The sequence below is a fragment of the Zootoca vivipara genome, chromosome 6 (assembly GCF_963506605.1).
Source record: "Zootoca vivipara chromosome 6, rZooViv1.1, whole genome shotgun sequence".
In the NCBI taxonomy this organism is placed as follows: Eukaryota; Metazoa; Chordata; class Lepidosauria; order Squamata; family Lacertidae; genus Zootoca; species Zootoca vivipara.
Genome location: NC_083281.1, coordinates 46,700,566 through 46,723,778, shown reverse-complemented (window position 1 = coordinate 46,723,778; position 23,213 = coordinate 46,700,566). Strand labels below are relative to the sequence as shown.

The 23,213-nt window shown below is 40.9% G+C and overlaps 1 protein-coding gene across 4 annotated transcripts; it reads right to left on the bottom strand.

Annotated features, from left to right (window-relative positions):
* Nucleotides 1-981: 981 nt before the first annotated feature.
* On the bottom strand, nucleotides 982-21,595 carry LSM14A (LSM14A mRNA processing body assembly factor). Of its 4 annotated transcripts, none has more exons than XM_035117756.2 (10): nucleotides 21,223-21,595; nucleotides 17,119-17,282; nucleotides 14,300-14,432; nucleotides 11,154-11,273; nucleotides 9,595-9,771; nucleotides 9,050-9,115; nucleotides 7,623-7,829; nucleotides 5,879-6,041; nucleotides 3,897-4,137; nucleotides 982-2,885 (listed from the first exon to the last, which is right to left on the bottom strand). In XM_035117756.2, exons 1-10 carry the CDS (start codon nucleotides 21,341-21,343, stop codon nucleotides 2,862-2,864), a joined length of 1,416 nt encoding a protein of 471 aa, XP_034973647.2. In that variant the 5' UTR covers nucleotides 21,344-21,595; the 3' UTR covers nucleotides 982-2,861. The 4 variants fall into 4 exon arrangements, with proteins under 4 accessions (XP_034973647.2, XP_034973648.2, XP_034973650.2 ...); XM_035117757.2 differs by having other exon boundaries at nucleotides 7,623-7,802; XM_035117759.2 differs by lacking the exon at nucleotides 11,154-11,273.
* Nucleotides 21,596-23,213: the final 1,618 nt, after the last annotated feature.

The following is a 23,213-nucleotide window of genomic DNA, read 5'->3' as shown; positions in this document are numbered from 1 at the left end:
GGCTCTTTCTGAAACCTACTCCCTTTTAACTCCTCCCCCCCCATTATTTACCCTTTGCCATCTAAATGAAATAAGACCAACGACCACCAGTTATTTGCTTAATGCATCATTCAAAACCTGTGACCAGGCACCCACACATCTTATTCTACCATAGAATTATGTGTGCTGATAGAGAAGGCATATACATAAGCAGAGATACTAAGCAATACTACTTAAATGAAGGTCAGAGGCTTCCACACCAGGCCTCATTTGGAAATAAGCCCCGATGAAGAACATGTAACATAATTCTGAATAAATATATGTGTAAGCTTGGATGGTCATTACTGTTTGGAGATTTTCAGGAGGAAGGGATGCTAATTACTAGGCAAAACAGTGTTTTTCCATGATACAAAATAAATATCCAGGCACTTTCTATAAATATTAATAATTTCAAAGTGAACAAACTGCAGAATTCAGGTTCATGCTGGGCATTAAAAGGACTGTCGATCATCCCAGTGAAACAAAAGATGGCAAAACCTTTCTAGTTTGTGATGACCTCAAGTTCCTGCCCCTCTGTACCAAGCCCTTCATATAAAAACATGTACTATCTAACCCAATTCTTTCCTTACAAAGAAAACAGCATTTAATAAGTTTGCAAGAGGTTGCAAATTCAGATTTAGATCATGTATTCAGATTTCATTTAAAACCATATTAATTTTATGAGAAAAATATACAGTATAGCAAAAATCTTTTAAAAATCCAGTTTTGCTTAATTTTTTTTTAATCTATCACAATTATAACCCCTGCCAATTTCTTCCCAGAATTGAAAGGTTACAGTATGATGAAAGAGAACACTTAAAGGAAATTACAGTGTTTATCCCATACACTGCCACAATACTAAACAATGGACTAAAAATCAGCACCATTAAATTTGATGTCCACCCCCCACCCCCACCCCCTATTCAGGACCGGTTTACAAAAAAAGGATAAGCTAGAAAAAACTTCCACAAAGACAGTTTTTATTGAACTGTTTTATTCTGGCTCAAAATAAAAGCCCCATTTTTCTGTAGCAAGGTACACTGAAGGTATGTCATGCTGCCGTTCACTGGGGTAAAAACACACCCCAACTAGTAAACCCAAAGGATTGGTAGATAAGACGAATTTATACCTTCACAGAATGTCTCATTGGTATTTACAACGTATCTGGTTTAAATAAACTTGGGACACCTCATACAGTATACATACTTATTGCGACATTACAGCACTTGCCTTTTGTCTTTAAAAAATAAAACAAATCAAAACTGCTCAGTATCATGATTTGTGGATCCCAAAAAGGCATTGTTGTTAACATGCAAAATATTACTAAACAATAGTATCTAACTTCTACTGCTTCCAAATACTTGACCTCATAAGTAAACCAATTACAAAATACTTCCTTATTGTGCTATACAAAAAGATATAAAATTATGATTCTATCACTTAAATATTCCCATTTTCTAACAGTGCAGTTATCCACATTTTATCACTACTGAACATAAAGGAGAAACAAAAGAAGATCAGCAAATTAGGTAAAAATTGTTTAATCTTTGGATCCCTTTATTCCTGTGGCTTTCATACACACACATACAAAATACAAGTTACCAAATTACTGTTTCTAATTATAACTTAATGTCAAAAAAGTCATAACTAGTATTTCAGAATTGGCAAAAGTTTACTCCATACCAAATCACTGTTGGGATAAGAATAAGCAGTCAATGTCTCCAAGCTACAGTTCAGCAAAACTCAAGCAATTGCAAACACTAAATAGTCACTTTTAAATTGAGTATGTCAACATTAAAACAGAGTCAACATTTCAAGAATCAACACATGGAGACATATCATTTTTTATTCCAGGCACATCAAAGGAAACATAAGAACTTGTGTGTGCCTGGGTCATTTTTACTTCAAGAGTTATCACTAATATGAACTGTGAATTGTGACATGAGTGTTGAGGTTTGTCTTCATCTGAAAAAAGCCTATTAATCTGGTCAAATCCTGCAATATGCCAAAACCTAAAAAATGAATTTCTTGCCAGAGAATTATTTTATCCAGTTTTTATATAATTGAAGAACATCTAAAATGTTTATTTGTTGTCAAAATATAAAAATCAAACAAGTTTAAAGCTGAACAGCTATGTGGAACTGCCCCTGCAAAACAACTAATGTATGTGGTGTGTTTGTGTTTTAGCATTTCAACCCAGCAGGTTTGTAGACTTAAAAATGTTTATTCTTAAAAAATTAGTTGCTTTTATACAGCTATACAAAGTCTTTAGTGTTTCTTTGGCAATGGGATAATCATGGAATTTTACAACTATAAAAAGTTTTCCTTTGCCTAAGAAACAGGATTTACTGCGTTTACATTGTTTTTGACTGACAAAAATCAAGTTTTCTATTGCCCAGCACCCTATTTGACAAAGAGCACAACCATCTCAAAAGGGAGATTAAAGGATTTCCAAAAACAACCTTCACTGGCTCAACACACTCACAGTACTGACGGCCTTCTGCATACAATTGTCTTTGCAGCCTGCAGTAGTAATCAAATACAATTTGATAAATTCTTTTTGTGATGAAAAAAATACTTAAAAACTCCATTGAAGTACTGCTTTATATTTTAACTCTATGTAAGAAATTACTTAAGTCTTCTATCTCAAATATATTTAATGCTCATTGTTTTTGAAGATGGCCATTTTTTCTCCAAAAAGGTTACTGCTCCGTACCCCTTTGAAATTAAAAACAAACCCCAGTGCTGGTGACGAGTTTTACAGCAAATTAACAATTCTTTGCAAAGACTGACACATTCTCTGGATCATGAAGATCTACAGGTCCACCTGCGTTCAACTTCAGCTATGCAGCAACTTTGTTGTCTTTCTAAAAAAAAGAAAAGAAAAAGAAAATTACTTCCTGACCAATGCCAGTTTAGTCAAATTAATCAAGAACAGTAACAGATAAAGGAGGCTCAAATTAGAGAAGGCAACGTTAACAGTATTCAAAATGGGGCCCGAATCTCTCTAGATTGCATCAATCATAAATCCAGTTAGCAAAGTCAATTCCAAAATGCCTTCCAAAGCTAGAAATCATTGCAAGAGTGGCTTACTCTTGTGTGCAGAATCCTCTGTAGCCCAACTCAGCTACAGGGTACTTCAGGGACCACCGGATCTCAGCTCAATCACAGAGCTCACCTGCAGTAGCGCCATTGGTTGTTCCCCAAGTTGGCAAGGCTCATTTGACAAGAAGAAATCAAGCCTTTAGTGTCATTGGCACAGAGTTGTGGAATACGCTGGCAATAGAGATTCAGAAGGTGCCTTTTAAACACCTGCTGAAAACTTTTCTGCTTTTCTACTCTGTCAGGCTTATGCAGGCAATTAAGAATACATCTTTCCACAATAATAAGTTGATTTCAGAGTTCAACTTTCTTATATGGTTTTTATGTAGAATATATAAAAGTGTATTGATGCATAAAAAGAACTACATTTTAGGCTAACTAAATCTGAATCGCTGCAAAGAAAACTCATGCCCAGTATATAAGAGATTTTATGAGATGATTTGTTTTTTTTATTTTCTCATCCAGTATTAAACATATGTACTATTATTGCAGTTTTTTCAAGGTTTTTTTCATACTTTTTTGTATTTTTAACACAGTAATGAGTGGCTGTATCTTGTTTTGATTGCGTGGCATTGTAGCTATTTTTATTTCTGGAATTACTGAATGCAGTGCCTATGGCTATAAGCAACAGATATAGGGTGGGGAACTTGTGGCCTTCTTAGGCAGCTATGAACTACAGCTCTCATCATACTGCTGGCTGGGTCTGAAGTTGAAGTACATCAAGTGAGAAGGCCACAAGTTTCCCCATCCCTGCAAGATAGTTTGTAAGCAATTACCCTATATTCAAAATCTGCAAATTCCCTGCCGCCACGTCCACCTCTGAATCCACCACGAAATCCTCGAGGGGCGCCATAATTTCCTCTTGTGCCTCCACGTCCTCTTCCACCCCGGAAGCCACCAACTCCTCCGCCACCTCCTCTACCTCTGTAGCCCCCCCGGCCACGGTTTGGACGCATTGGAATTCCAAATGTCTCTGCATTTAGTCTTCTTTCTTCAGCCCAGGTTGGTCTTCGGTCTCTGAAACATGCAAGTGACAAGAACACTAACTCCAGATCACTATCATTTTCATCAGAAGGAGTACTGCTGCCAAAGACAGTTTGATGTTTTCAAGCTGCTTAGTACGTTAACATGCACTCAGTGAAACTGCACAGTAGCATCACTGTGCAGGAGTGGCATTCCAAACTCCTTTCGGAACCTTTACATTGAGAGCATGGAAAGAGTGAAAAAACAGTTCCTCAAATCAGAACCAAGTTATATCATCCCAATTACCCATTGGCTGCCTGAGTGAAGAATTTCCTGGTTAATGTTACTAGCAGCTGCCAGATTAGTTATCACTTGACTCTTGAGGTCTCCTGATGTTTTACCATGTGAGGCATGGTTCACCAATATCTGGAACATAGCTTTATCAGAATGCTTGACCAGACACAGATGGGTGGCCTGGAGAGTTGCAAAATCGGCTAATTACAATGCCAATTGGTTTCCCTTACATCAGGAACGTTCAACAACCGGTCGATCACGAACTACTGGTCGATTGCGGGGGTGCTTCTGGTCGATTGCGGGATAAATTTGCCAAGGTCCCCCGACCCCAAAAGAAAAAAATAAAATAAAATCAGCTCAACAACTTTTGGCAACGACAATGGGTAGATCACTGCTAGTTTTTTAATACTGGGAGTAGATTGCAGTCTCTTGGGAGTTGGACGTGCCTGCCTTACATGAAAGGGAGAGATCTTCCCATATCCTTCCAGCTTCTCGTTTTTTGTTATGGCAGGGGTATTAAAATACAATCTGCTTTCAGTGGAGCAAGAGTGTAATTTGGCACACTTCTTTGCTGCTATTATTTCATTCTGCAACTCTGTATTACTTTTTCTCTGTTACCTTTTTTTTGTCTTGTATATGTTTTTAGTGAAAAATTTATTGATCCTTAAGACATGTTGATCCACTGGAGTGGCTCCTACTAAATTAGCTTAGGGAGCACCATGTAAAACAGAACCTTCCATGCTTTGGGAGTAATACCAATTTCTCTGCATCCAGTTTCAGTGAAATTAATTACAGGCGATTCCTCTTTATCAAATTACTGATATAGATGCAAATAAAAATGCTGCCTGTTTGATACTTAAGAAGAAATCAAATAGAAAAGTAACAAAAGGTTTACAGCATATCCCCTTTCCCCTATCAATCCAAGGCCAAAATAAAAAAGTCTTACAGAAGGCTCAACCTTTGCCAAGAGCCTGGATACACCAGAAATGGAAGAGGATATATGATTCCGCAATGAACATCCATTGAACATCCATTGCAAATTTAAAAACACATCTTTACCAACAAATCTGGTCCTTGCAAGATCATGGATTATGGTTTGCTACTTCCTAACAAGCCATGATCAGGAAGCCAATAAACCATGTTCCCTGGTTTGAACATAATGGGAAGTCAAGGCTTCCTGGCTATATGGAAGAAGTGAAGTAGGAGCAACTGGGAGAGTACACAAGCACACTTCTCATTCACAGAAGGCCTGGTATATCATTATGCACAAATGCAGCCAGTCTCGACCTCTCTAAACTACAGTGTATCCAACCCTCTTTGAATTACAAAGCTGTTATTTCCTTTCGTTAATGAAGCCAAATATTTTGCATGCAGCAGTAGCAGCATTACATAGGTATAAGGTAGAGCGTTTCATTCTGCATTTTAGTATCCATGGATCTTGCCATTTGGAAATTATATTTTCTGCTTGCTCAGTGGACTGCCAAAAAAACAAATCAGGTACCTATTGTCATCACAGGAAATGTTATCAAAGAAAGACTTGGTTTTGTCATAATAGCAGTTGGGTCCAAGTGGATCCTCTTCATCTGCATTGCCTTCACTGTTCTGGGTATCAACACCTGAGTCACCTTTATCTTCCCCATTTACAGGCTTCTCTGGTTTATCTTCTAACGAATCCAGGGGGCAGGGGGTGAGAAGAAAGGAAAAGGATAACCTCAGTGAACAATAAGTGAAAATGCATCTTCAAAGAAAGGTAGAAAATGACTTGTGTATAATGCTACCCTAGAAGGATGCTGTAGATCAGCACACACAAAAATAGCTTGCCATGAGTTAAGACAACAGCTGTCTCCTCTCTCTCTCCTGGCTATTCTCCTTCCTACTAGTCCTCAGCAGATCTCCAACAAACAAGACATTGCTGTAAAAATAGGAAAAAACTGCACTCCCTGTCCGACTTTGGATGACTCAAGTTGTCTTCAAGATGAGAGCACCAAAATTACAGCAACTAAAGAAGTGACAGAAGAGAATGTGGCAAATCACAAAGGGAGCATACTTTTTTAAAGCAGTCCTTTAATATCTGTTGTAAAGCCTTCCTTGCAAGACTTTAATCCGGCCAGGAACATCCATACATAAACTTTAAAGAGCGCTGCTAATTTGTCCAAGCAATACTTGATTACATGAATTGTATGGCTAGCAGCAGAACACACTGCAAAGGGCAGGATTACAGCCCACTGCAGATTGTGCTTGTTTTATAATGTCCAGGTAATTTGATGGGGAGCTCAGTACTTCCTATTAAAAATGCAAGATTCTACTCATTAAAACTGTGAACGTATATTAATGTTGTTATAGTTCTAGACCATCCATTATCCAAAGATAGTGGGGCAAGATGCAACATAATTTAAAACCATACAATAAAACTACAAAACAAATATTAAAATTAAAAATTAATGTTAAAATAAACTAATAGCCTTAGCAAAATATGTACAACTTTAGCACCTCAGTTTCTTTCCAAAGTCTGAATAAATAAATGCTTCTTTAAAAGGCACCTAAAAAGCAGCACTTATGCTGGAAAGAATAAGGCATCACCAGCTGACTCTCTCCAAGGTCAGATTGGTAACTGTGGACAACTTTCTGTGGTTGAGGTACAGTCACTTAGGTAACATTTTGCCTCTTACCACAGCTAGTAAAATTAGGGCCACAGAAAATAATAAAAATGCAAGGAAAGGGGAAGCTAATCTACAGAATCTATACAAACTGCAGAATTCAAAATTTCCTAGGTTGGGAACAAGTTTAATTTCCTAAATATGGAATACACACAGCACTGCTTATCATTCCCTTGCGTAACACTTCTATCACCTCAGGGAGGAGGAAAGGCAACAGAGAAAAAGGAGGCAATAAATTATACCGATAGACTTTGAATGCATCTAAGTGAAACCTCTCTTTTCATCTGAAAACACCTATACAACTTAACTTCAAAACACTGCAGGATTAGTCCAATTTAACTCTCAACCCCTACAGGAATAAGAACCCTACTCACAACTCCACATAAAATGAAGTATAAAATAGCACAAGTACAAAGGGTTTTTCTTTCCTTTTTAAAGAACTTTTGTTTGAAACAGAAGTCAGATTTCCAAATTACATCTAGTTTCCATTAACTACCAGTCATTTAGATCCCGTGTCTATAGAAGGCTTAGGTTTACCTGTACTTGACAATACAGTCATTATTCCCTTGAAACAGCATTTCAGCTTACCTTTCAGTTTTAGTTTGTTGTGAAATTCGCGATCTATTTCCTCTTTATTGAATTGTGCATTAGCACTTTCAAAGTCAAAGTCCTTCTCAAACTTCATTGGAACATCCCGTCTAATACCAAATCTTCCTCTGCCTCCCCGGTGACCCCCACGGCCCCTTCGTGCTGAAGGTGCACCTGGAACTGGGGAAAAATAGGTTTTGAAGGGACCTATAAACGAAAGACCTGCAGTTTCAGATTTGTTCTTGTAAGCAGCAACATAAAACTACTATAGACAGGACTGATGGAGAGCTTTCTGTCTGTCAAGCAGATATGATTACCAGACACCAGGCTGTTCAAGGTACAGTATATCATCTTCCATTGTTAACTTTCAGCCACTATATAGCTTAAAGCCCCATCATATACTTCTCTTAATAACCTAAGAGCAACTCTGCTGGATCAGGTCAAAGGCTTATCTAGGCTAGCATTTAGTTCCCACACTGTTCAATCATATGCCTCTGGGAAGTCCACAAAAGAGGACACAAGTATAACAGTCCTTTCCTGCTTGTGCAATTCAAAGGCAGGCTGCCACTAGTACTAAAGCTGCCGATTGCTTTACTCTCCAGGAATTTGTCTAATCCACTTTTAAAGTTGGCAGCCATCACTACATCTTGTGATATAATTCTAGATTTTGTTTATTTATTAAGCTTATGCCCTGCCTTTCTTCCCAAAGGAACCTAGGGCAGCATAGTTTTTAACTATACAGTGGTACCTCAGTTTCCGAACATCTCCGTTTTTGAACATTTCAGTTTTCAAACACACCTCGGAAGTCGAACATGCCACATGGCTTCCGTATTGCGGCTTTCGTTTTGAGTTTCCGAATGTTTCAGAACTCAAACGGTCTTCCGGAACAGATTATGTTCGAAAACCGAGGTACCATTGTACACTGTGTAAAACTAACCCTTTAAAAGGCTCTGACATTCTGCAACAATCAATTCCACAAGACCAAATCCTTTCTTTTTTATTTAAACCCATTGCTTATCTATTTCGCTAGATGGTAATAATAATAATAATAATAATAATAATAATAATAATAATAATAATAATAATATATTATTTATACCCCGCCCACAGTGACTCAGTTCAGAAGTAAATGAAATAATGGTTTCCCATTATGAGAACACATAGCCACAGGTGCTGGGCTTGTGCATGCTGCACCTCACCTGTCCCCTGTGCGTGAGAAAGTAGGTATTTCTTTTTGCTGTTTCAAACAAATTGCATTATGCTATTAAGCTCAAGCACAGGAACTGTGGTTTGTTTAGGCCAGTTAATTAAAACATCATTTGATTTTTGCAGTTTGAATTAGTTCCCTATATTTGGGTCTGGTTCAACAAAAGTGACTTTATAAAGCACTACAGTTTTTATCCTTTCCAAAAACAAATTCAGTTTACCCATTTGACGTTTGTTTTCATTTCTCAGATGTTCTGCTTCAGATCTTGAAACCTTATGTGCTTCAGCTAAGAACAAAGAATGCAAAGAACATTTTGTTATTTTTCATTTTCTGTATACTAACTGCGAGCATGTAAGGAAAAAATCTCTAAGGGCTGCATCAGGGCAGTATTGCGCTCTGAGAAGAGTGTGGGGAAAAACCACACATCTTCTAAGTTAACCCCGCATGCCAAGCAGGCTGAGACTCCTATGCTGACAGAAATATTTCCCCAACCAACAATAGAAGCATCCAGGCATAAGCCTCACCTTACTGCAAGCCATGCCATTTTATTGCAGGGTATGCTTCATGACTCACAAATTTGTGTCTTCAGTGTCCACACTCAGACACTGAACTTTAAAAATAGACATATGGGTTTTCAAACTTTGAATCCAATCTTTGACAAAAGCAATTGCTTAGTCACTTGCAAAGAACAGCCTTTTCACTTTGGCAAGAAGTATCGATATCAACAGAGCTTAAAATAATCAAGGTCCAAAGGTCAAGTTCTACCTCTTCTGTGCTCCTGATTTTCCAATGATTTTTGACTAGCAGGCCCTTGAGGTCTGGCTGAAACAGGACTCCTTCGCCCAACTGGTGCTGAAGCAGATAAGTGGGTTGCTGCTGTTTGTACTGCCTGCTCCAGGGTTGGGCTCTTTCTCAAATGGTCTAACAAAGGACTTGAGCGACCTGAAACAGAAATGACAACATCTTATGCCCAACCTTAGTTAAGTATTACTTTGAAGTCAATTATCTGCTTTACCTAGTCAAGACAACTATTTCCAAAGAGGAAATGTTTTTGCAACTTTAGATCCACTAACCCAAGACTTAGGACATATACTGTATATACATTTATTCTCTCTCAATCCTCAAAGGAAAAACAGGGTGAGATAGCTCATCTTTACCAAATAACAATAATAATAATTTTTATTTATATCCCGCCCTCCCCAGCCAATGCCGGGCTCAGAGCGGCTAACATCATACAAGTAAGTTAATTCAGTTATTAGCAAATGTCTGTCACCTAGAACTGCAGCTACTCCCTTAGATGTCACGATTCCTTAAAATAAGCACTAACAGTGAGTAGTATGGATGCAGAAAAAATAGATATTGAAAAAATATCTTGTTTAGCTTAGGTGAGGCAGATCTTTTTATTTAGCAGCTTCAGTCCAAGAGTCAGTGGCCCAGTTTGGATGCCACTACTGTATAAACCATGTTTAACGGCTTATTATTAATGCAGACAATGTTCCTCCTTAGCAAAGGCAAGCCATAATCTCTGGCTTTGCTCTAGGTTCATAGTTGGCAAGCCAAAAAACAAACACTGGGTTCACAGAGTAGTCTGTCTGGAAGAAAAATCACAATGATCCCCAGGCGTTGAGATTTGTTGTCCCCACTAGCAGAATACACCTAAAAGATTATTGGAACACAAGCTCACTTTCAGTGATAAGAGACAAGGCTAACTCTGCACAAAGAAGCAGAAGAGTGGTTCACATGTCATGCTAAATCAAGGCTTAGCAATACATGCATGAGCAGGAAGGGGTTGCCATGAGTCTTTGGCTAGTCCATTCCTCCTGTGTCATGTTTGCATATCACACTAACAAGGGTTCATCGCAACAGGCTCAACACGCTGAAGTATCACATGTGGTCTCCTTATCCTTTATGCAACAGGGAGGACTTTGGAAGATCCCCTCCCCACACTTTTCTTGAATCTTGACTTTTTGTAGTTTACTAAGAACTTTAGCCAATTGCAAAAAAAGACATGTTCAAATCATGGTTTCAGAAGTTGGCTGAAGTTCAATTAGTTTTTTTTTTAATAAATCACAATACCTGGTTTGGGAAACATAATAATGCAGAAATTCAAGGAAAGCAGAATTAAAAGCTACCAAGTCTTCCTTCTTGCTACATGGTAGGGAAGGGGAGGAGGCAGCACAAGAAACTTAGGTTCATTACAGCTAATGCATATTGCAGTAAACCAGAAAAAGAATATATTTCACATTTGAACAAAACACTGTGACAATGCATTCAACTTCTTAATCAAAAAGATCAAGAATCTGACTGACACCACCAGCCTTTACCTTGTGAGAGCTGTGTTTTTAATGACCTTGCATCAGTTGTAAAAGTGGAACCAACTGCGCTGCTTTGGGATAAGTTAGCATTGGCTGAAGTTTCTGTTCCAAAAGATGTCAGTGAACTTCCTGCATGAAGTCAGAAAATAGACGTCAAGCCCCTGGTGGTGCAAGGCTTCAATTGAAGCACTGTCAATGAACTTCAATGCACCAAAACGTTCAGCTTCCCTGTTTTGCCTCAAGCAGCTCCAACAACTATAGAAGGATTCTGCGAGTTCTCCATTAGTGACCCTTAGCCACTACTACCAAGTACTCCTCAGGAAACACTGCATGGTTCTAAAAATGTTAACAGTCTCTGTAAGACTAAGGAGGCTAACAATTTAAATTGCCACTCTTAGACTAACGCCAACTGACCCAAATGTTATCTAACTTGTGTAACAAATAAAACATGAACAATTTTATTAAAGCAGCTAAGAAATACCAAAACCACTTCTCAAAAGCTACAATTATGTGATGTCTGTGCTAATTTTCAGAATAAAGAAAAGTGTTTTATCAACAGCAGAAATCTGCAGAGATGTCAAACTATATGCAGAGTAATATACCTGACTCAGCTGAAACATATGTGAAACATATGGTAACTATTTCAGCTCAGCTGATAAGAAGGCTGCTGTTGGTGAAAGAGACTTGGGATAGATCTCCAAATTCAGTTGTGGCCAAAATTTAAGAAGCTTGAACTGAAATTACAGTTTACTAGTCGCCATCTTCAAAACTGCATTTATAGTCGGCAAAAAGTTCTCAACGGAAGTACAATATTAAATAAATTGCACACAAATTATATTCACAAATTAGCTATGGCAGTCTGTCTCATGATATTTTTACTAGATACAGGTAGGTAGCCGTGTTGGTCTGACGTAGTAAAAAATAAATAAAAAAAATCATTCCAGGAGCACCTTAGAGACCAACTAAGTTTGTCATAGGTATAAGCTTTTTTAAATTTTGTTTTGATATTTTTACTGTTTTTAAACAATCCATTCATCTTGCTATTAGGCCCTTGTTTTATCCTTCTCCTTTATGTTACTATTGTGATTAGTCATGAAAGTGGGCCAGTGTACCTATTCACATATTCCCTACGGATAACATCAAGCTAACAAGACTGTTAAACTCGGGCTGCTCCTCTCCCTCAAAGCTTTTTGAAAGTAATCTTTGATCTATTTATTCTAATGTGGTATCTCTCTAAACATATACACTGCACATAAAGTTGTTTCAAGAAAGATTAGAGGAGACCATCATCAGCAATATGCTATGATTAACTATAACATTGTAACTTCCTGAAGCTACAGCCCAGGTAACCTCTCCCGTAATCATGGAGCACACTTTAAACTTACTAGGTTCACACCACAGCCTAGCAACTTCTGAACAAAACCACTTTACAAACTGGAACCAGATGCTGAGATGTCCAGTGACATGCCTGGTGAAATTCTTGTTTCCCACCCACAGGACAATGCTTCCTAGACAAAGCTAGTAAAGAGAAAGCAGAATGTTCACAATACTCAGATGTTTACAATTCATTGGATTTGGCCAGAGTCTAATATTTATAAATGTGGAAAAGTGAACCTGACAGTCTAGTTTTACTTTTGCTTACAGCAGTATCCCCACTTATATGGGTGTTACGTTTGCAGGGACTGTGCATATACGTGGAATTAGGTAAAGGGACCCCTGACCATTAGGTCCAGTCGTGGCCGACTCTGGGGTTGCGCGCTCATCTCGCATTATTGGCCGAGGGAGCCGGCGTATAGCTTCCAGGTCATGTGGTCAGCATCACAAAGCCACTTCTGGCAAACCAGAGCAGCACACGGAAACGCCGTTTGCCTTCCCGCTGTAGCGGTTCCTATGTATCTACTTGCATTTTGACGTGCTTTCGAACTGCTAGGTTGGCAGGAGCTGGGACCAAGCAACGGGAGCTCACCCCGTCACAGGGATTCGAACCACTGACCTTCTGATCAGCAAGCCCTAGGCTCAGTGGTTTAACCCACAGCGCCACCTGGGTCCCCATACGTGGAATTAACACCATCTAAAAAGCTCGTAAACGCCCTCTGCCAAAAATCTGCCAAACTCCACCACAATTGCTCCCTCCAAACCTCCCTCTCAAACACCAACTCCCCACAAGCCTCAAAGGCTATTGGGATTACTAGCCATTTCCCCGCTCTTCTTGTGACATTTTTTGCAGTTTTCTCATTCTTTTTGCACTGTTTTTCCTCTTTTCATACTCTTTTGCAGTTTAAATCAATTTATTTAATTATTTCCCGGCACCACACATATGTGCCACTGCGCATGAGTCGAACACACATAAGTGGGGAGACACCTATACTCCCATTTTCACACTGGGCATCTAGGAAATTTCAGTCCATCCAAGAATGAAGCAGATATGCTCTTGCCTCCCACCATCTTTCCACCAAAGATGCTCTAAAAACACAGTAAACCAAGAATCTCATAGAATTGTACAGTTGGGACTCTGAGGGTAATCTTGTCCAACTCTCTCTCTGCAATGAATGAATCTCAGCACACAGTGCCCCATCCAATTTGAAACCATACTGGATCCTGCTTAGCTTTGCAAATGTGCTAACAGTTTAGTATGGTTTAAGGACTGCACTGTTTTTGCTCCTGAGCATCAGCTGCCACTGGGTTGAACTACATCAAGCTGCACAACGGAGATGAACTCACATATGTCCCAATGTTGCTCCTACAGGTAACCCCTTTTATCTTAATTGTAACAAGATTCCAAGTACCCCAAAGAACTACCATAAACTCTGACAGTCTTATAAAGCAGATCTGCCAAAATGAAAACGTTTACCAAAATGCGTCTAACATGGACTATTGGGTGCCTACTTGGCCACAAATGTGTCCTGCACAAGAGGAAAGAAAATAGCAGCAGCCAAAGAACACCCCACTGCGCATATTAGTGAAGCTTGCAAAGGAGAAATTATTGAGGGGTAGGAGGGTGGCCTGGGGAATGTGGCCTTCTTGGGTGCACATGCTTTCATAAGATCAACTCAGTAAATGTGAATTTTACCCTATGGGGTGGGAACAGTATATACTTGAAAATATTTTAACATTCATATGCTTGCCAAGAAAAGAAGTTTAAAATGCAAACATACCAACACCAACAGCGCCAAATTGCTGGCCCACTAATGGACTTGGACTAAACTGGCTGTAGGCTGGCATTCTGCCAAAAGGACCGTAGGAACCCACAGATTGGAATGAAGAAGTAGAAGACGATCCTAGAGAGGACTAAAGAAAACCACATTCATGGAAGACTATCAAAGCAGAAATAAACAATTATCATGAAATGATATCATTATGCTGCATAAAGTTAGCAATAAAACCAGAGTACAAGACCCTTTCTTGAACTGGGTTGCATTAGAAAGTGAGAAATAAAACACATTCCAACTAGTGTAAGAAAATGAATTTATTTACCAAATGTGTGCTTATTTTCCAGATAACATAGCCATTTCAATACTCAGAATGGCATGGATAATTCAAAATGCAATAACTAGTTCGGCTGGTCCCTTCACTGCGAGAAGCGAGGTTACAGGGAACCAGGCAGAGGGCCTTCTCAGTAGTGGCACCCTCCCTGTGGAACACCCTCCCTTCAGATGTCAAGGAAATAAACAACTATCTGACTTTTAGAAGACATCTGAAGGCAACCCTGTTTAGGGAAGTTTTTAAGGATTGATGTTTTTATTATGTTTTTAGTTATGTTGTAAGCCATCCAGAGTGGCTGAGGTAAGCCAGCCAGATGGGCAGGGTATAAATATAATAATTAATAAGAATAAGTATACCTCTGTAGTGTATCCTTGATGCAATGGCAAAAATCAAAGACAGCTTAATATTAATAAGTAATATTTATACCCCACCCATCTGGCTGGTGTTTTTATTGAAAACATTGTTGCCAAGAAATCAAACACAGTTGCATTTGACTTTAAAAGAGGAAACTTCTCCAAAATGAGGGGGCTGGTAAAAAGGAAGTAGAAAGTGAAAGTGAAAAGGCTTAATAGAAGCTGAGATAAAATATACTGCAGACCAGGAAAGATACCAGGGCCAAAAGAATGCCAGCATGGTTAACAGAGTCAAGGAACCTATTGGAGACAAGAAAGCTTCCTTCAGAAAATGAAGGGTCTTATTCAAATTTGGAGAACAACAAAAATAATACAAAGGTTGGCAAAAGAGAAGGAAAAAAAAAACCTTGAGAAGCCTGTCTCTTTAAAAACATTTCAGGCAATGACAATGTTTTGTGTGCGTCCAATTGTTGTGTGACCACCGATGCACAGCTCCCTTAGTACCCAGAAGAGGGCTGAACAGAGGTGGGCCAGAATGGGCTTATGCGCACTTCGCTGATGCACACGGGGGCTAGGAACAGAACCCCCATGGCAAAATGGTTGTCATCTGTACAATCACCAACAACACATCATTTACATACATTAGAAGAGACTAGCTGGGAGGCAGCTGGACATCTGGATAACAAGCAAGTCAAATATGTGCTCAAGGAGCTTGGCAGAGAAGCTCAACAAATTCTTTGCATCTGTATTCATAGCAGATGATGTAGGCCAATCCCTGTGCCCGAACAAAACTTTCTCAAAAAAGGAGTCTAAGGAACTGAGGAAAACAGTTGACAAGAGATAAAATTCTGGGGCTTGACGAATTAAAACCGAAAAACTACCAGATCAGGATAGGATCTTCCCAAGAGCTACAAGTTTCATATTTTAGTTAGAAGACCATCAGTTTCAATCTTGAGTTCTTTATTACCTTGAGGACTGGAAAGTGAGCAATATAACAAATTTTAAAAGGGGATTCAGAAGGGATCTATGAAATTATAGACTGGTTAGCATGTCTGTTCTAGGAAAATTGTTGGAAAGCATTCTAAAAGATAGAATTACCAAGCATATCAAAGAACAGGTCTTGCTGAAAAATACCAGCATGGCTTCTGCAAGAGTAGGTTCTGTCTCATTAACCTATTAAGATTTCATTCAGGGAGTCAACAAGCATATAGAGGTGATCCAATTAATGTTTTGTATTTAGACTTTCAAATAGCTTTTGATTAAGTGCTCCACCAAAGGCTCCTGAGTAAGCTTAGCAATCATAAAATTGGAGGAGAGGTCCTCTTATGGAGGAGTAACTAGCAATAATAAATGGACAGTTCTGTCAATGGACAGATGTAGAAAGTAGAATCCCCCAAGGACTGGTATTGGGATCTGTGCATTTTAACTGGTCCCTAAATGATCTGGAGTAGGGGTAAGCAGTGGCATAGCTAAGTTTGCAGATGGTAACAAAATGTGTAAGATCATACATAATTTGGACATAGTATGATTGTGCACGTTATGGAGAAAGTATGGGAAGCTTTTATCTCTCTTTCATACTACTAGAACCTGGAACCATTCAATGAAACTGAAGGCTGGAAGTTTCAGGAGAGACAGAAGAAAGTACTTGTTCACATAGGGGCTAGTTAAACAACGGAATTCACTCCCACAAGAAATAGTGATGGCCATCAATTTGGATAGCTTTAAGAGAGGATTAGAGAAATTCATAGTGAATAAGGCAATCAATGGCTGCTAGAGATGCCAGCGATGGAGGTAATAAGCTACTAAATTCCAGCTGCTGGGAATCACAATTGGGAGAGTGCTGTTGCACTCAGGTGCTGTTTGCAGGCCTCTCAGTGGGAAATCTGGTTGGCCACTGTGAGAAAAGGATGCTGCACTAGATGGGCCTTTGGTTGGATCCAGCACGGCTTTTCTTATGTTAATGCTGTATACATTTTGTCATTAATAAATTTGTGAAAAATCTCTTGAACACATATAACTTTTTCCTAAACAATATAAGATGATCCAGATCATACAGTTTCAGGTATATAGACACCAAAATTGATTACAATGTATAACTAGACATAGCTAAAGCTCGAACTGCTACATGGTGACTGTACCTGAACGATAGCTGGATCCTGGGGCAGAGAACACTGTGGTTTGGGTGGTTCACAAACTGTTAAATCCTTAATATCACTGCCACGGAATATAATGTATTCAAATACTTCATCACGAGGTGGTATAGGCCGATCAGTTGGTCTATCTTCCGTACCAAAAGAACGAACTGCAGGAAAAAGCAAACAATTTTTTTCATGTATCATCCAACACTTTCTCACAATATTTACACATTGACAAATAAAAAGCTTGCATCACTTTGGTCTAACGCATCATGTGACAAAGTGCAGCTCAATATTCATTAGGTTCACTACACTGATACTTTCAAAAGAGCACTCCCCCCCCCCAAGTCAGCTGAATTCATTCAGATCAAGTCAATTTGCATTAAAAGGTCAGCAAGTCATTTTTCTTGATTTACTTCATACAATCTTACACAAAAGCAGGCAATCTGTAAATTCCTTGGGTGATCATGAAGGCAATGTTTTGCATGGTAGCCTAAATAATGCAGAATGGGCAGCGGCTTGTCCAGAAAAGGAGGGGGCAGAGAAAGGGGCATCTGGGGAAGTTAGTTACTAATGTTACCATGGCAAGGTGTGTTGAGGGGAATCAGAGCCTGAATTAGGGAGGAGGAGTCATAATTCAGTGGTAGGCACACACACACAAGCAAAAGAAGTCATCTAGGCCCATAAGAAAAATGGAAAGCTTTGCAGGTTTAATTTCAATGAGTTCTAAGCTGAGGTAGGGCTGGATGGAATAATGCATAAAGGGCAGAGGCATGCATAAGGTTAAGCATAATGAGGTGAAAAGGATCATAATGAACGAGGGATAATCGTAAGAATTTCTAGTTCATGTGCCTTCTAAGTTTAGAAGCAAGAAAATACACAAGGAAAATAGAAATAAAACACTTTGTTCACAAATGAGATGAAAATTATTAGGCTCAGTTTGATTTGTTTGATATGAGGATACAAAAAAAGGCATTTCTATGCATTTTTACCTTTTGGCTAAGATTATGTGCAGTGTCTAAGAAAAATGTTAAGGTGTATTAGATACTGTATAACAATCTTAACTTAACAAAAGTAGCCCACATTTCTAATTTCTGCCAAATACTTCTTTGAATACACAGGTAACTTACAAGTAATGTGGAAGTAACTTGTGCACATTCAGGTTTACATGCTTGGTATTCTTTTTAATTAAAAAGAGAAAAGACTTTTCTTTTCAGCACCACTGAATCCAGTGTTTTGACTATGCAATTTTGGCTTTACGCCAGGCTTCCTCAACCTCGGCCCTCCAGATGTTTTGAGACTACAATTCCCAGCATCCCTGACCACTGGTCCTGCTAGCTAGGGGTCATGGGAGTTGTAGAACAAAAACAGGTTGAGGAAGCCTGCTTTACATGCTAACCCTGGAAAGTAACAGCCACATTAAGTTGAGAGTCACCTGTATTTAAAAGATATATATATAATATGGCGTATGAAGCCGCCTTGCCATGAGTCAAAGTAGTGTTTCATCCAGTTCCATGTTGTCTACTTCCTGGGAGCCTCAGGAAGCAGCCTCTCTTAACTATGTCCATCCTATATTTTTTCTGGCTCAGATTGAACCTGGATCCTTCTGTGTACATAGCAGGAGCTCTATCATTTTGGGAGTTTTTCAAACAAGACTTCACTTAATTTGTTTTGTATTATTCTTCACCACAGATTTTAGAGCAGTGGCAACAAGTATAAATAATGAATCATTAAAATACTACTACAACAACTACCACCTGCAATTGTTAAGATTTATCCACCCTCCTGTTAAACTGTGATTAATCTCTGGCCCTGCAGATGTTGCTGAACAACAGCTGCAATCATCCTTGAGTACCAATCATGCTAGTAGGAGCTGGAATGCAACAACATCACAGGTTAGCCCAGGCATCCCCAAACTGCGGCCCTCCAGATGTTTTGGCCTACAACTCCCATGATCCCTAGCTAACAGGACCAGTGGCTGGGGGAGATGGGAATTGTATTCCAAAACATCTGGAGGGTCGAAGTTTGGGGATGCCTGGGTTACCGTACCTGGTTTAGGGTTTGAAGATAACACTAAACTGCAGAATAAAACACAATGACTATAGAGTGTGTGTGTGTGTGAGAGAGAGAGAGAGAGAGAGAGAGTGAGTGAACGCCAAAAGCCTAAACAGGCTCATTCCCATCATGATAAACCATCACTTTTTGAGAAATCAGAACTCAACCAAAGTCAAGGATGCTTGTTACTGAGCAATCTGTATTCCTTCAAATACTTGAAATCTGCATTCCTTTCAAAATTTCAAGATAGAAATTACTTTTGCTAGCCTCTGAAATAACAAAAAATGATCACATATGAATTGCTGTTTCATATGTATTTAACTACAATTTCAGAAGCTTTTTAGAATTTGAAATAGTTCTAAGTTGATTTAAATGAAGTTTTATTAAATGTCTAATAATGAGACAGGGTATAACAAGCAAATATAATGATGTTTGCACTTGATTACCAAGAAACAAAAATAATTTAATATAATCTGAGTAATCTGTACTTTGTAGACACTGAAAAAGCATCATTGAAAGCCAAGTGTATTTTTTAATTTATCATTTTAAGGACACCAAAACACACATTAAAAGGTAAGCCATTACAAATTAAACAATTACATTACACAATAAACAATTATTGTTGGTCATAAAGTAAAGTACCTTTACTTTATACAAAGTTGGAGACTAGCACAACTGCAATAGAGACTGCCTCCTATGGCAGTCTTGTTCCCTATTCTTGAGGCCAGAAAGAATTTGGTTTCCTTACTTTTGTCAAACTATGTGAAAACTATGGCGTTTGCATTTAACTAGCTGGCACTAAGGGACCCCCCACTTCTCTCCTGAAAGATGCCTGCACATTCTTAGTTGAAAACAATATGCATAAAATTATATAGTCTTCTTAGGGCAGGGTGCTAACCTGTGGCCCCCCAGATGTTGCATTCAGATTCTCATCAGCCTCAGCTAGCAGGGTTAGTGGTTGGGAATGATGTGAGTTGTAGAAATATCTGGGTGCACATGTGCATCACCTTGTATTGCAGTAAGAATAATCAACAAGCATGCTCCAAGCAAGTTTATGGAAAGTAAACACGTAGCAGAACAAGGTGGAACCAAAGTGGTAAGAGTTCTGAGGCGGCATAATGGGCAGTAAGACTTCAGCATGGCAGTGTAAGATAAATGACACTTTTAAAAATGCTCCCTGTTATTGAGGCAGTTTTAAAAGTATAAGGGAGAGGCAAAGGGAGTTTTAGCACACAGTATTCTTTTCACTGGGATGATTTCACTTAGATGAATATATATACAGGATATACCCGAGGTGTACTCCTGTAGCAGAACTTAACAAACTCAGCAACTTCTGTGGGACTTACTCCCAAAGTGTGCCTTGCAATGGAGCTGTTTTTGTCTCATTTGTTTTATTTAGGGCAGCCTTCCACAACCTGCTACCCTCTCACTGTTTTGGACTACAGCTCCTGTCAGCCCCAGCCAGTGCGGCTGTGATGAGAGTCTTACTACCAAAACATCTGGAGGAGAAGATTGACAAAGGCCCTGCTTTAAGAGATTATACTTGACATCCAGCTTAGAGTGGGCGCTGCAATAACATCCAGCAACCCTAACCCTCCTACGGGATCTTCAACTGAACCTCGCACAACACATCTCTTTATTAAGATACAAATTCTACAGGCATCTTTGCTTGAATCCTGGTTTGCTTTCCCCCAACTCCACCCCGCCCTTATAGGAGTGGTGTGCCTTTATATCTCAACTTACCTTCTCAAGACAAACCACCCATCTCTCGTGCTGGAAACCAGTAACCCTCCCTTCCCTGGGTAGTCGATTGAAGCTCGCACAACGCATCTCTAAGGGGAATCTTTATTTAATTCCCTGTTTGCTTGCCTCCACCTCCCGCCTACCTTGCAGGCTTAGCGTGCCTTTTATATTTCAACTCGGGTCCCCGAGACCGACCACCCACTTCCACTGGGGAGAAGTGGGGGCTGAGGCCTCTCCGTGCCTTGCCCCCAACCAACCGCCAAGCATCTCCCCCCCCCCGGCCACCTTCTCCTTTCCGGGCCGCCTTACCCTTCGCGAGAGCTACCGTGGAGTTCTCGGTGTCGATGGTGTAGAGGATGCCCTCATATCGGATCTCGGCCTTGGAGATCAGGCTGATCTTGCTGCCGATATACGGCGTCCCACCGCTCATGGCGGCGACTGAAGCAGAGGCTTGGTTCGAGGCTTCCTCACGCCCCCCTCTAGCACCCCGGTCGGGTCCGGCTTCGGACGAAGCCTCCGCCTCCTCCTCCTTTTCCCTCACGCCACAGGCCAGGCCGCTTCCCTCTAGCTCTTTCCCTCGCTTGGGCCCGGAAGGCCGCTCAGCGCCCCGCCACACAGGCCTCCGCTGCTACAGCTGCCCCGACGCTCCCAACATGGCCGCCGCCCGCTCCGTCAAAGCGCCCGACTCGACTTTACTCCTCCTCCACCCCCCCCCCACCTCAGCCGCGAAATGCATGTTGGGAACAAGACGCCAAATCTCGCGATGAAAGGGAAAGCGCGCTAGGCGGCCGGGAGGCTAGAGATGACGCGGGCAGGAGCGAAGGAAGCCTGACTAGGCCGCGCCACACCAGGACAAGGAGGCTGTGGGCAGTCCGGGGGGGGGGGCTTCTCTCCACGTTTAACTGAATGGGACAGGGCCACTCCCTTGCAGGGGCTCCGCGCTATATTGGAACCTTTCATACAGGCCTGTAGGCCTCACTGAGGATAAAAGGTAAAGGTAAAGGGACCCCTGACCATTAGGTCCAGTCGTGACCGACTCTGGGGTTGCGCGCTCATCTCGCATTATTGGCCGAGGGAGCCAGCGTATAGCTTCCAGGTCATGTGGCCAGCATGACAAAGCCGCTTCTGGCAAACCAGAGCAGCACATGGAAACGCCGTTTACCTTCCCGCTGTAGCGGTTCCTATTTATCTACTTGCATTTTGAGGTGCTTTCGAACTGCTAGGTTGGCAGGAGCTGGGACCAAGCAACGGGAGCTCACCCCGTCACAGGGATTCGAACCGCCGACCTTCTGATCAGCAAGCCCTAGGCTCAGTGGTTTAACCACAGCGCCACCTGGGTCCCTCACTGAGTAGGCCTCACTGGGTAGGCCTCACTGAGGATGCTGGACTACAACTCCTATAATCCCCGAGTACGGCTGGGGCGGGGGGCAGCTGGGAGTTGGAGTCCAACGCTTAACGATCACCGATTGACCTCCCCCGCCGGGCTGTCATCCCATGAATTCCATCATGCTCAGGTTCCTTCAGAGAGGGTGACCACAATACCGCATATTGGGGCCGGGGGAACATCGGTGGCCCTCCACATATTTAGCAACTCCCACCAGCCCCTGCAGCCAGCGTGGTGAATGGTCAGGGATGATGGGAGTCCAGCGACCCCACGAGTGCTACAGTTTCCCCTGCCTTATAGAAACAGAATAAGAGGCTGCTGCATTAAGCCAATGGTCCAATTAGTCCAGCGTCTTGTCACAGTGGCGAACCAGGTGCCTCAATGAAAAGCCTGGAAGCAAGATCCAAGTGCAGGAACACCCTCCCTTCCAGCAACTGGTTTTCAGAAGCATTGCTGCCTCACAGCCATCATGGGTAGTACCTTTATTCTAAGAACATAAGAGCCTGCTGTATCCGGCCAAAGAGGGCCTATCTAGTCCAGCATCCTGTTCTCACAGTGGCCAACCAGCTCTCCACTACCAGGACCTGAGTAGAAGAGCAGCACTCCTCCTGCAGTTTCCAGCAATGGGTGTTTAGAACTTTCACTGCCTCTAACCATGTAAGCAGAGCAGAGCCATCATGCCATATAGGCAATACTTGTGAAATGGCCTCGGTCCAGTATACCTGAAGGAGCGTCTCCACCCACATCATTCTGCCTGGACACTGGGGTCCAGCACCGAGGGCCTTCTGGCGGTTCCCTCGTCGCGAGAAGCCAAGTTGCAGGGGACTAGGCAGAGGGCCTTCTCGGTAGTGGCGCCCGCCCTGTGGAACGCCCTCCCATCAGATGTCAAAGAGAAAAACAACTACCAGACTTTAAG

Excerpts from the sequence above, each read along its gene's own strand:
- LSM14A (XM_035117756.2), bottom strand. The coding sequence starts at position 21,343 with ATGAGCGGTGGGACGCCGTATATCGGCAGCAAGATCAGCCTGATCTCC. Across the intron at positions 17,283-21,222 it reads CACGGTAGCTCTCGCGAAGG|TTCGTTCTTTTGGTACGGAA; the intron begins GTAAGGCGGCCC and ends TTTTTCCTGCAG. Across the intron at positions 2,886-3,896 it reads TTGCAGATTTTGAATATAGG|AAAGACAACAAAGTTGCTGC; the intron begins GTAATTGCTTAC and ends TCTTTTTTTTAG.